Source organism: Mus caroli, chromosome 7 (assembly GCF_900094665.2).
Source record: "Mus caroli chromosome 7, CAROLI_EIJ_v1.1, whole genome shotgun sequence".
NCBI lineage: Eukaryota > Metazoa > Chordata > Mammalia > Rodentia > Muridae > Mus > Mus caroli.
This window is the reverse complement of record NC_034576.1, coordinates 34,950,769-34,962,731: the sequence shown is the minus strand read 5'-3', so window position 1 is coordinate 34,962,731 and position 11,963 is coordinate 34,950,769. Positions and strand designations below refer to the sequence as shown.

Genomic DNA, 11,963 nt, shown 5'->3' with positions numbered 1-11,963 from the left:
ACATGTAACACTGGGAGCCAGGGAAGACAAAGACCAGCAAACATGTAACACTGGGAGCCAGGGAAGACAAAGACCAGCACACATGTAACACCGGAGCCAGGGAAGACAAAGGCCAGCAAACATGTAACACTGGGAGCCAGCCAAACAGGAGGGAAAGGTGAAGCAGAACTGTATTTCCCAGAGAACTGAAGGAAAAGGGAAATTTGAGTTTACAAACTGAAAGGACACAGCTAATCCCAAAGAAAGTTAACCAGCAAAATTATTAGCAGGATGTAACACCACAAAAATGTGCTGTGGTGGAGTGGACCTGTAATCTGGGCAATTAAGAGAAAGAGGCAGGAGGATGAGAGGTTCAAGGTCATCTTGGACTACATAATGGGTTTGATGCCAGCCAAGGATACATGAAACCCTGTATGTATGCATGCATGCATGCATGTGAATATGTGTGTATCTGTACACACACATTAATTCTGAGCCACTGAGATGGCCTGCTGTGTGGCAGCACTTTGGGCATAGCCTGACAATCTGAGTGTGTGGGGAGGAGAGAGCCAACATGACATAGGTGTCCACTCCATGCCCATGAGGTGACACGTGTACACCACTATTGTACGCACAGAAGAATACAAAGTGAAGAGCAGTGTAAGTGTAAGACTTAGCACTGGGGTAGAGCTAAGTGACAGACTGGCTTTATAGTACACACAGCCTCCAGTTTCAGAGAGCAAGAAGAGGGAAGAGATCAATTGCAGGACTTAATAAAGAAATCTCTTAGCGGGGCATGGTGGTGCATGCCTTTGATCTCAGCACTTGGGAGACAGCGGAAGGCGGATTTCTGAGTTTGAGTTCGAGGCCAGCCTGGTCTACAGAAAAAAAAAAAAAAAGAAATCTCTTGCCATTACAGATCACATGACCTAGGAGGAGAGTCATAGGTTACTCTCACCTCAAAATTTTTCATAATCACATGTGAAATTTGGGGATCATGATGGCATTGACTTTGGTAGTACGTATACCTGTAATGCCTGCACTCAAGGCAAAGGCAGGAGGATGGTGAGTTTGAAGCTAATCTCGGCCTACAGTAGAGACTTACATATTAGTCTGTCACAAAAAATTAATTACTTTTGAATGATGCTTATAGAATAAGCAATTGACATGTCACCTTACTCATCTCATCCTATATAAAGGCAGTGTCTTAGTCACTGTTCTGTTGCTGTGAAGAGACATCACAACCAAGGCAACTCTTATAAGAGAAAGCATTCACCTCCCCTTACCCTTTACAATTTCTGAGGTTTAGTCCATTACTGTGGCAGGGAGCATGGCTCTGGAACAGTAGCTACATCCTCATCTGAAGGCCAAGAAAGAGAGAGAGTATAAACCAGGCTTGGGCTTTTGGAACCTTAAAGCCCACTCCTAGTGACACACTTCCTCCAACAAGGCCACATGTGTTCCAATCCTTCTAATCCTTTCAAATAATGCCACTCCCTGGTGGTAAGCATTCAGATACATGAGCCTACGAAGGCCTTTCTTACTCAAACCACCAAAGGCATTATACAAACTCTTTTTAGCCTGGGAAATGATTTTCAAGCTCTGAAAGAAGTTGATAGGAAATATTTAACCCAGACTGTGGACAGATTTTTAAACAATGACAAAAGTGGGGCTTGGCATTGCATGCCTCTAACCTCAGTACTCAGGTGGCAGAAGCAGCCAACAGAAGCCAGACTGGTCTACATAGTGAATTCCAAACCAGCCAAGGCTATTTAGCTAGACTGCATCTCAAAAACAAAACAAGCTAACTAACTAAAAAACTAGACTAGAATAGAATTTTTTAAATGTCAGAAATGCTGTCAGTGTAACTCACATTATTTACTATAGGCCCAAAGATACCTAATGCCACAGCATAAAGTGTATTGGATATAAATAACACAGGCTTCCATGTGTAATGTTGGGATGTATAGTGTAATGACCAAGGAACGATGTGATTACATAACACATGAAGGGGAAGGAGAAAAAGACCAAGGCAATGGAGACATCCTGGATTCTCTTTTATAGCTAGATCAAAATATAGCTATAAATGTGTGTCTATTTCAAAACTAGTAAGTTGGTCTGGGACAGGTCTCAGTTGATAGAGTTGCTTGCATAGATAGCATATAGGAAGCCCTGGGTTTATCCCCAGTTTCCAATAAACCATGTTGTGGTGCCCACCTGTGATCTCGGCACTGGGATCAGAGTTTAAGGGCATCTTCAATTACATCGAGATACTGAAACCAGCCTGAACTCTTTAAGAGCCTGTCTCAAAAACAACAACAACCAATCAATAAATAGATCAGTGGTGTGGTAATACATGCCTGGAATTCTAGCTCCTAAGAAGTGCAGATAGGAGAATTGAGAGATCTGGGTTCATGACCAGGGTAGGCTCCCTAGTGAAGCTGTCTCAAATGCAAAGCCCCATAGGTGTGTTTATGGAAGAAAATTACCCCAAAGCTCAGAAGGGCACACACATGGCCACACTACTCATTGCAGAGCATCAGAAGATAGTACAGAAAGGTAAATAAATTGTCCTGGGTCATCATAGTTAAGAAAGTCACCCTGAATAGTTCCCAAGTTATAAGCAGGACACACACACAGAGAGAGAGAGAGAGAGAGAGAGAGAGAGAGAGAGAGAGAGAGAGAGAACACACAAAGACACAATCACATATGCATTCCCAAAGCAGGACACAAGATACATGAACGTAAAGATGTCATATATATCCAAACTTTTTTTTTTTTAACCAGGGTCTCACTACTCCTGGGTAGCCTGGAGCTTATAATGTAGACCAGGCTGTCCTCAAACTCACTGTTGTGTACTTCCACATCCAACTTCCAAACTTATTTCTAAATTATGAATTATGCATGTAGATGAGTGTATGCTTATGTGTGTGCTTGCACACGTGAGTGCTGTGCCCCAAAAGGCCAGAAGAGGGCATTGGATCCCCTGGAACTGTAGTGCCAGACAGTAGCGAGCCTGCTGGTGTGGGTGCTGGAAACTCAACCTGGGTCAGCTACAAGCGCAGAAAGTGTTCTGGACTGCGAGCCAAGTGTGTGTTGGTTTTGTTTGCAGAAAAAAATAGACTTCACTCTCCCAGTAAAGTGAGCACTCTGGTTCCTGCTTCAGGATAATGTGACAGTTTTCTCATTGATTTATTCATTCCTTTAAATAAAAAGTTTGAGCTAACTAAATATGAAACTCCCTCCTCCCTGTAATTTACCAGTTTCCATCCCGTCTCCACCTCACCCACAACATCACTCTCTCTTCACTTGCAGCCCTGAGAATCAAACCTGGGCCTTGTCTGCGGCAGACGTGCCTGAAAGTATTCCTTAGAGTATTTGTGGAGCAGAGGAAGTGGATGTTGAATGTTTAAAAATGATAAATGAAATCTAGAAATCAGAGGTGTGTTTCAAAGCAGTATGCAGAGTTTTATGGCTTTAGCTAGTGTGATATAGAGTGAGATTGAGAATCTAGATATGAATGGAGTATTCCTTCATGGGATTGGAAAGCAAAGAGTCTGCCAAAAGGACGGATACAGCTAAAAAGCAGATTAATAACTAGAAAATAGGAAGACACTTGGTGAAAATGACAGCCACCAGTGTGACCTCATCCACCAGCGCACTAAGATGGAAGTAATGGAGTAGGAATACAGAAACTACAAACCAGAAGCCGATTGTGACATCACAAGTGCCATGTCTATGCAAATCCATGGTCTGTGAAAAAATGGACTTTATTCTAGGAAAATGGGAATTGCCATGTGTGGCCCCAGAAAACAAATTCTATAGTTTTGATGGGGAATATTTCACCATTCATTACCCTAAAAATATCAGACACTAGGAATTTTCTTTGATTATGACAAGTTTTTCCTGCACTAGGGGTGGGTCTAAGGGCTTTGCATATAAGGTAAATGATCTGTTTCTTAGCCACACCCCTACCCCTCTCTGGAGGATTCTAGGCAGGGGCTCTACCACTGAGCCATACCTTCAGCCCCTCACTGGGGGATTCTAGGCAGGTGTTTTAGTCTTGACCTATAGCTTTAGCTGTCCAGATTCTTAAAAATAATAATAATAATACCACTCTAGGACGCATTTTATAAAGCTGTCACAGTGCCAACATCAAAATGGGAAATTAATTGCAGTTGGTTTTCTTGTGCTACTAAGAATACAGTGACTGAGAATACCGAACTGGTCAATGCCAAACCATTGCTCCTAGGGAAACATGTTTATGTGTGTGTGTGTGTCTGTGTCTGTGTCTGTGTCTGTGTGTATCACACATAGATTATAACCTGGAATCTTGAAACCCCATCCTCGTCAACCATACATTATTTTATGAAGGAGAAGTTGAGATTCAAAAGAATTGAGAGATGTGAGTGATGTCACCGATTCTCCATGCCCCAGCTGGAGTGGAAGTGGACTGAGGACAAGCCTGCACACCGCACCTGGCTGGTTCACGTGCACACAGCCAGTGCTGCTGGCCTCTGGCCTCTCCCTACCTCTGCTAAGACCCAGCACTCGACAGTAGGCACTTTACCTTTGCTCCCTTCTGGGGGACACATGCAGCATGCCCTCCTTTCTTTGAGCTCTTGTCTCGTTTTAATGGCCTGTAGTCCCTGTTTCTCTCTTATGGTTCTTTCTGGAACCCTTTCCAATCCGGCTCAAGTGCATAGCTTCCCCATGAAAGCACTTAGTGAAATGCCCAGTGATCTTGAAGATGCTAAGTCACCCAGCCTTGCTCTTCAGGAGTTGTTCCTGCTGCTGCATCTGAGCCCTTGGGTCCCCTTAAGGCCACTCACTCCTTGGTTTCTAGCCTTGTCTTGAATAAGACCCCAGGTCTCTTCTGTCCACTCTCATTTCTAAGGTCAACATGATCATGGTTCCCAGTGAAGACCCCACTCAGGGATTCCTCCAAATGGAGACCTGAGTATCAGCCCCTTAGTTGTCCAACTTCTTCTGGTGTCCAACAGGCGTTTCAGGTGCAGAGACCAAAGCCCTAGCCTGCCTTGGCCTGCCCTGGCCTGTCCTTGTGTTTCCCGTATCTGTAACTCAAAGCGTCATGCCTGACTGGCATAGGCCGGAAGGCTTTGAAGGCTCTTGCTCATTCAGACCCTCCATGGACCCCCTCAGCAAATCCCACTTCTAAGCACATATAGTGTCCAAAAGGGTGACTGTCTCAAGGCTGTGCCTTTTCTCTGCCTGTGTCACTACAGCAGACCCTTGATGCAAGCCTGGCTTGTTCCCTTATTTTTAAAATAGGTGTAAACAGTGGCGTTCATTATGAGATGTGAATCCTGCCTGGCCTTAAACTTGTCTGCCCACCTCCCGTGACCTCTCTTGTCCCTGCTCATCTCCTTCCCACTTCTGCTTTCGTGACTCTGTCCCTGCTGAAAAGCTAGATCCTGCACATGAGGAAAACATTGTCTCCATCCTGTCTTGCTCCCTGTCCTTCTGGTCCCCTTCCTCTATCCCGCATAGCCAGCCCTTCTGCGCCTGTGTCTCACAGGTGTTCTATGTCTCCATCTTCATGTGAGGGAATGCATGTACTGTTGTTGATCTTTCCGAACCTGGCTTATTTCACCCAGTGGTCCAGTTGGACCACTCAGAACTCTGCAGTTTTGTTTATTGTTTAAAAAAAAAAAGCTTTAAAAGTATAAAGCTAAGTGGCTGGGGAGGTATCTCAGTGGTTAAAAGTACATAGATCTTTTCCAGAGGACCTGAGTTTGATTTCCAGTGCCCATGTCAGGCAGCTTACAACCAGCTATAACTCCAGCTCCCTGGGATCTGACACCCTCTTCTGGCCACACTGGGCACCTGCACCTTTGTGGTGTATACTCACAAAGACACATACATAAAAATCTCTATATGTAGAATATATATGTATTATATAAGTGTGTGTGTGTGTGTGTGTGTGGTGTGTAGCCAAGCATGGTGGTGCATGTCTGTAATCCTAACACGAGGTAGAAGCACAAAGATCTCTTCAGTGCTAGCCAGCCTGGGCTACCTAGTGAGATCTTCTCTCAAAATATAAATCCCCTGTGCTTTCCCAGCTTAATGAATATAAAAACAAACTCCTAACTCCCCTCTGCACACTCCACCCTTCCAAGCTCTTTAAGTTACAGGCCCAGAGTTCGCATCACCTATGGGACAAGGAGATGCGCCCTCTGGTACCCGCCTCCTGCCCTTAATACCTGCTTCCCCTGTACTTCATCTGCACTCAGGCTGCCACGCCCTCCTGGCTGTTCTTCCTGTGAGGCTCCGTGTCATTGCCTTTCCCTCTGGAATCCACTCAGCCGACAGTCACCTCCAGATCTCTGCCCAGACACCACTTCACCAGCATCCACACGCCATCCTTTTTTGAGACAGGGTCACACTCTACAGACCTGTCTGGCCAGGAACTCACAGAGATCCATCTGCCTCAGCCTCCACACCCATGCCCAGAAATGTTTTTCAGATTGATTTATTTTATGCATGTGAAGTGTTTTTCTGCATGTGTGTATATGCACCAAGTGGTGACAGTGGAAATCAGAGGACAGGTTTAGATCCCCTGGAACTGGACTTAGATTGTGAGCTGTCACGTGCCTTTTCCGTTGTTCTCTATGTACTGATTTTGTTGTTTTGGGTCCAGGACTGGATTCTTAGACCTCTTGTTTCCACCCGTTCAAAGCGTGTATGGCTCTCCCAGCTTCTTCCTAGTCTGTTTTTCTCAGGCTTCTGTTTCACCAGCATCTGCATAGGTTTCATGTTGCAGGATTTTCGTACTCCTTCAGAGCAAGGTGTCCCTGGAATAAATGGGGTTAATCCACAGATGCTGCTGGTGGCTTCTGGGCAGGCCCAGTGGAGCCGGTAGAGCCTGCAAGACTTAACCTTCTCACCAGCCTGCTTGTCAGCTGTCACGTGTCACAGCTTTAGTCAACTCGAGGGCAGGAATCCTTCCATCCTAACAGATGGATGGGAATTTAACCAGACAATAAACCATGTACGTGCCGTAAATATGTTTGCCAAGGGCATGGTTCCCAGCGCGGGGCTCTGCACAGCTGTCTCCCCGTGAACGCCCCGACTCTTGGTGAGATGATTTGTTAACTCTGAAACCGCATTTCAGAGAGTTAATGGGTCGTTGGCTTCTCCATTCCCAGCAGCCTAATTATCGGGAGATGGGAGGGAACAGTTTTTACCAACAAAAGTTATTGATGTGAGATTTTTAGAAATGAACCTGCTGTGTTCCTGAGCTGAGTGCCATTATCCTCAAAGGGCCTGAAAACCTTTCGGGCATTGCCAGCATCACGCCTGCGTGCCCTCGGGTACAGATCATCGACTGTGAACAGTCCTCTTACTCTCCTCTTTTAGTACTTACAATGCTATCCAGGCTGCTACTGAAATGTTTTTAGGGATGCAGATCTTCGACAATACAGTTCACAAGGCTGGAGAGGTGGGTCAGAGGTTAAGAGCACTTACTGCTCTTCTGAAGGACCTGAGTTCAGTTCCCAGCACCTATACTGTCAGCGCATAGCTGCCTGGAACTCTGGCTTCCATTGCTCCAACACCCTCTGCTGGCTCTGCAGGATTGTGCGTGTGAGTGTGTATGCGCACTCCACATAAATGAACAAGAATGCAGTTCATCTGTCTTTCTGCTTCCTTCTGTTGTTGTCGTCAGACACGTTTTTATTCTTCCACCAAATACTGCTCCCCACTCAGTACCTGTGCAAATTAAAATTCGAAGTATTGGTCCACTTGGCGCTCTACAGAGGGTAACTACCACTGATGTACGTTTTCATTGGCGAGATCCACCAGACAAAGTATAAATTGCTGTAGAACTGGGGAAGCGTTTGAGCGAGGCAGATGTTCTCTTAGCATGAAGCAGATGTAAAACCTGCGAGTGTCTGTCTAATAAAGGATAGCATTTGGTTCTAGACAGCTGGTGCCAAGATTACCAATTAATCATGTTTGAATGCGTTCTTTACTAATTAGATCCCTCTTTGGTTTTTACTGTTCTGGGTATAGTAAAGAGGGGGAAGGGCACGGAAGCCTTCCGCTCTTTATACTTTGAATAACCCCTCTTCTTTTATAAGCCTTTGTTTTCCCCCTTAGAGCCCTATAGGAAACGAAGCCCAAAGCTGTGACTGACTGAGCTGGCTCCCCTGCTGTGACTGTAGGTTCAGAGTTAGGATGCTCTGTTAAAGGCAGTAGCTAGCCAGCACTGTGAATGCGCAAAGGCAGCTGGAGAAAAGAGGAATGTAATTACACTTAACGTGGGCTTATTTTTGTTTTTATTTATTTATTTATTGCATGGACAAAAGCTAGTATTTGCTCAGTTAGCATCAATAGGCAGTCTCCATGGTTATTTGACTGGGTGGGAATTTGAGCGGTGCAGAAGCACAGGATAGCAGTTTGGTCTTATGTGATCAAAGCAGTAAGTCGTGTGTTTGCAAAGATTAAAGATGGCCAGGTTGGTGTAATCACTAGGAAAGGTTGTGAATGATAAGTCAGAACCACTGTAGAAGCCGAGAAGGGGCACGTTCCCCATCGTCCTTTGCCTGAAGCGGAGATGCTGAGGTTGATTTGGGACTGGTGGTTTTCCATTGTCTTTGTTTGTTTGCCTTTGTACTATGGTGTGTAAGCTAGGCTGTCTGTACTTCTGGGGTGCATCTACGGCGCTCTTCCTTGTTGTTCTTCATTTGCTTTCGAGACAGGGTTTCTCTGTGCAGCCCCGGCTGACCTGGAACTCCCTATGTAGGCCAGGCTGAGCTCAAACTCAGAGATCTGCCTGCTTCTGCCTCCTGAGTGCTGAGATTGAATGCATGTCCCACCATGTGCAGCACCGCCAGCCCCTTTAAAACTTTGATTTTTGATATGAAATCTCACTCTGTAGCCCAGGCTGGACTTTGTGATTCTCCCGTCTCCACCTGGATAATGGAAGTACAGACCTGAGCCACCATGCCTGCAGACCCCGCCTCCTTGTCCTCCTCTTTCTCTCTCCCTTGCCCCTCCTTCCTCTCCCCCTTCCCCTTCCTCCTTCCTCCTTCCTCCTTCACACCCTTCTTCTTCATGCCTCTTACTCCTCTCTTTCCTCCTCTTCTTTAGCGCTTATTTTCTATGAAAGAAAGTTCTGTATATAAAGCTTGTACTCACACGGTCCTAGAAGGAACAGGACCAGCTAATAGTTTGCTGGAGTTAATAGTTGGATATTTTGGCATTCTTATAAAATTTCTTTTAAGTTGTGCTTGTGTGTGCATGTGCATGTGTATGCACATGTGTATCTGTGTGTGCATGCGCGTGGGTGTGGGTATGTGGTATCGTGGCACATCTGTGTAGGTCAGCGGACCTCTTTCAGGAGGCTTTTCTCTGCTTCAGCCACGTGGGCTCAGGATGGAACTCAGGTAGTCGGGCTTGATTGCAGGCTACCTGCTCAACCATCTCAACAGCTTGTGCCGAGACACTCTAGTTCTTAGGAATATCTTTTTAATGATTTTTCCACAAGCACATGAGTGGGTTCTTCATGTTTTTATATTTTACAGAAGTTTTTCATGTATGTGTGTGTGTGTGTGTGTGTGTGTGCGCACGCACATTCATATGTGTACATGTATGGACCATATATTTGCCAAGACAGGTGTACAGAGGTCAGAGGATAGCTTGTGGGAGTTTGTTCTCTCTTTCTACCAAGTGGGTCATGGGATGGAAGTCAGGTTGTCAGGCTTGGCAGCAAACACCTTTATCGTCTGAGCCCACTCACTGGCCCTAATTCATAGTGCTTTAAAGGATAGAAAAAGTATGTAAAGGGTGGGAGAAATACGCTAATTTTCAGGTCAGAAGATAAGTAGCCCAAGTGGTTCTTTTTTTTAAAAAAATGTTGTTTTAACTTTTATATGTACAGTTATATGCCTGCATGTTTGTGAGTGTAGTGGGCATGCAGTACCCTAGAAGGAGGCATCAGGTTCCCCGGGGCTGGAGCAACCGAGGGTTGTGAGTTACCATGTGCATGCGGGGACTGAGCCCATGTCCACTGTAAGGTCAGCCACCCCTCTAGCCCATGAATGGCTCTTTTAGTAAAATGTTTATTACTCTCTGAAAACCAAAATCATGCAGGTAGGAATGAGCAGAGACAAGCTGAGATGAGGATTTAGCAGCTTGGCAGCAGATGTGAGCGTTTCTGAACTCTTCCCGGCTGCCTGAGGTCTGTGGAGTATGGATCTCTGTGTTAGCGAGTATATTACACCACTTTTTACACAGTGTGACGTCAGCTCGGGGGCCTGGCTTTTGGAACACTGGAGTAAAGGGGTCTGTGGTGGCAGAGAGTATAGCTTTTAAAATCAATTATGCTTTTGAAGATAAAAGTGTGTATGGAGTCTCTTTATTGCTGAGCCATCTCTCAAAGCCCAGAGAGCGGAGAACTCTTTATCACATAGGTCCAGTGGTGATTTGTGGATTTCTCTGTAGTTGTAAGTTGTATGAAGCCATGAACTTTGAAATACACCTTAAATGAAACAAGTTCTGTCAGGTTTAAAAAAAAGAAAAAAAACATTTTATGGAAACACATCTATCTACAAGAGTAGAGAGAATGACCTGGCCCATCCCCCATCATCAGCTTTCTTTTGGTTGTTTTGAGGCAGGGTCCCTCCATATAGTCTCCAGGTCAGCCTTGAACTCGTGACCCTCCAGTCTCACCCTCCAGCTGGCGGGACTGCAGGCACGAGCCTCCATGCCTCGCTATGTTAAGATTTCTGGTATGTGCAGAGTCTCCTTTCTCTCCTAAACTCTGTAGTTCCGTATCTTGTTTCTATAGTAACAGTGGGCGTTTCAACAAAACTAGGTCAAGTAAACCCAGTAGTTCTCACTTTGTTTCAGGAAGTAGAGCGAGAAATCTCATTCAGGACGGAATGTGGACTGTACTATTCTTACTACAAGCAGATGCTGCAGGCTCCGACCCTCCTGCAAGGTAATCCCGGCGACAGCTACTGATGCGGGCATGCTGACTCCTCTGCCCTGTTTCCTCAATCCTCTCCCTTCCCCTCTTTGCACCTGATGCATTGGTGTGTGTGTGTGTGTGTGTGTGTGTGTGTGTGTGTGTGTGTGTGTGCGTGTGTGTGTGTGTACACGTGTTTGTTTTGCTTTGAGACAGGGTCTTTTTACATGGCCCTGGCTCTCCTGGAACCCATGGTGTAGACCAGGCTGACCTTGAATTCGGAGATCCACCTGCCTCTGCCTCCTGAGTGCTGGGATGAAGGTGTCACCACACCTGGCTCATAATTTTAAATGTGTGAATGTCTCACCTTCATACATGTCTGTGTACCACATGTGTTCTTGGTGCCTGTGGAGGTCAGAAGAAGGTATTGGGTTCCCTAAGATTGAGTTACAGATGGTTGTGAGCTACCATGTTGGTGCTGGGAATCAAACTGGAAGAGCAGCCAGTACTCACTGAGCTATCTCTTGAGCTTCCGAAGCTTCTGGTTTTATTTTATCAGATTATAATCCCTTTCATGGTATGTGTCTTCTCACTTTTCAAAGAGGGGATGGGGGGGTGGGGGGGGAGACGGGGGCACGGGGTGGGGGCGGGGCGAAGGAGACGGGTAATCTGTCCCAGGAAACCAGAGCAATGAAATCCCCACTGCTTCCAGTACCTTGCACACACTCACCATGGGAACACCTGAGATGCCACGACCCAGCATCTCTTGTGTGTGCTGGCCCTCTCTTCTCGAGAGTTTATCTCAACAGTTTTAGTTTAGCCTCTGACTCTGCCTTCAGCATCCTGGCTAATTCTGAATTTCTTTTTTGTCAGTATCAAAGCCACAATATCTGGTTTGGCAAAAGTCAGAGTCCCTGAAAATTTCAGGTAACCTCTCAGGATGCTGAGGGCAGGGGTGGCGCTGTGGAGCTGGGTCTCTGCCCCCTCGATGCTGGCATGAGCGCAGGTCAGGGTCTCAAGAGCAGTAGTTCCTCAGAATGTACCTGCAACA

The 11,963-nt window shown here is 45.9% G+C and overlaps 1 protein-coding gene across 2 annotated transcripts in view; it reads left to right on the top strand.

Moving 5' to 3' along the window:
• Window positions 1–11,963, top strand: part of Dpy19l3 (dpy-19 like C-mannosyltransferase 3) — a 66,330-nt gene that overhangs the window by 14,248 nt on the left and 40,119 nt on the right. For both annotated transcript variants that reach the window (XM_021168101.1, XM_029479874.1), the window contains exon 4: window positions 10,855–10,945. In XM_021168101.1, the coding sequence (XP_021023760.1) occupies window positions 10,855–10,945 (91 nt within the window). The remainder of the gene's footprint in view (window positions 1–10,854; window positions 10,946–11,963) is intronic.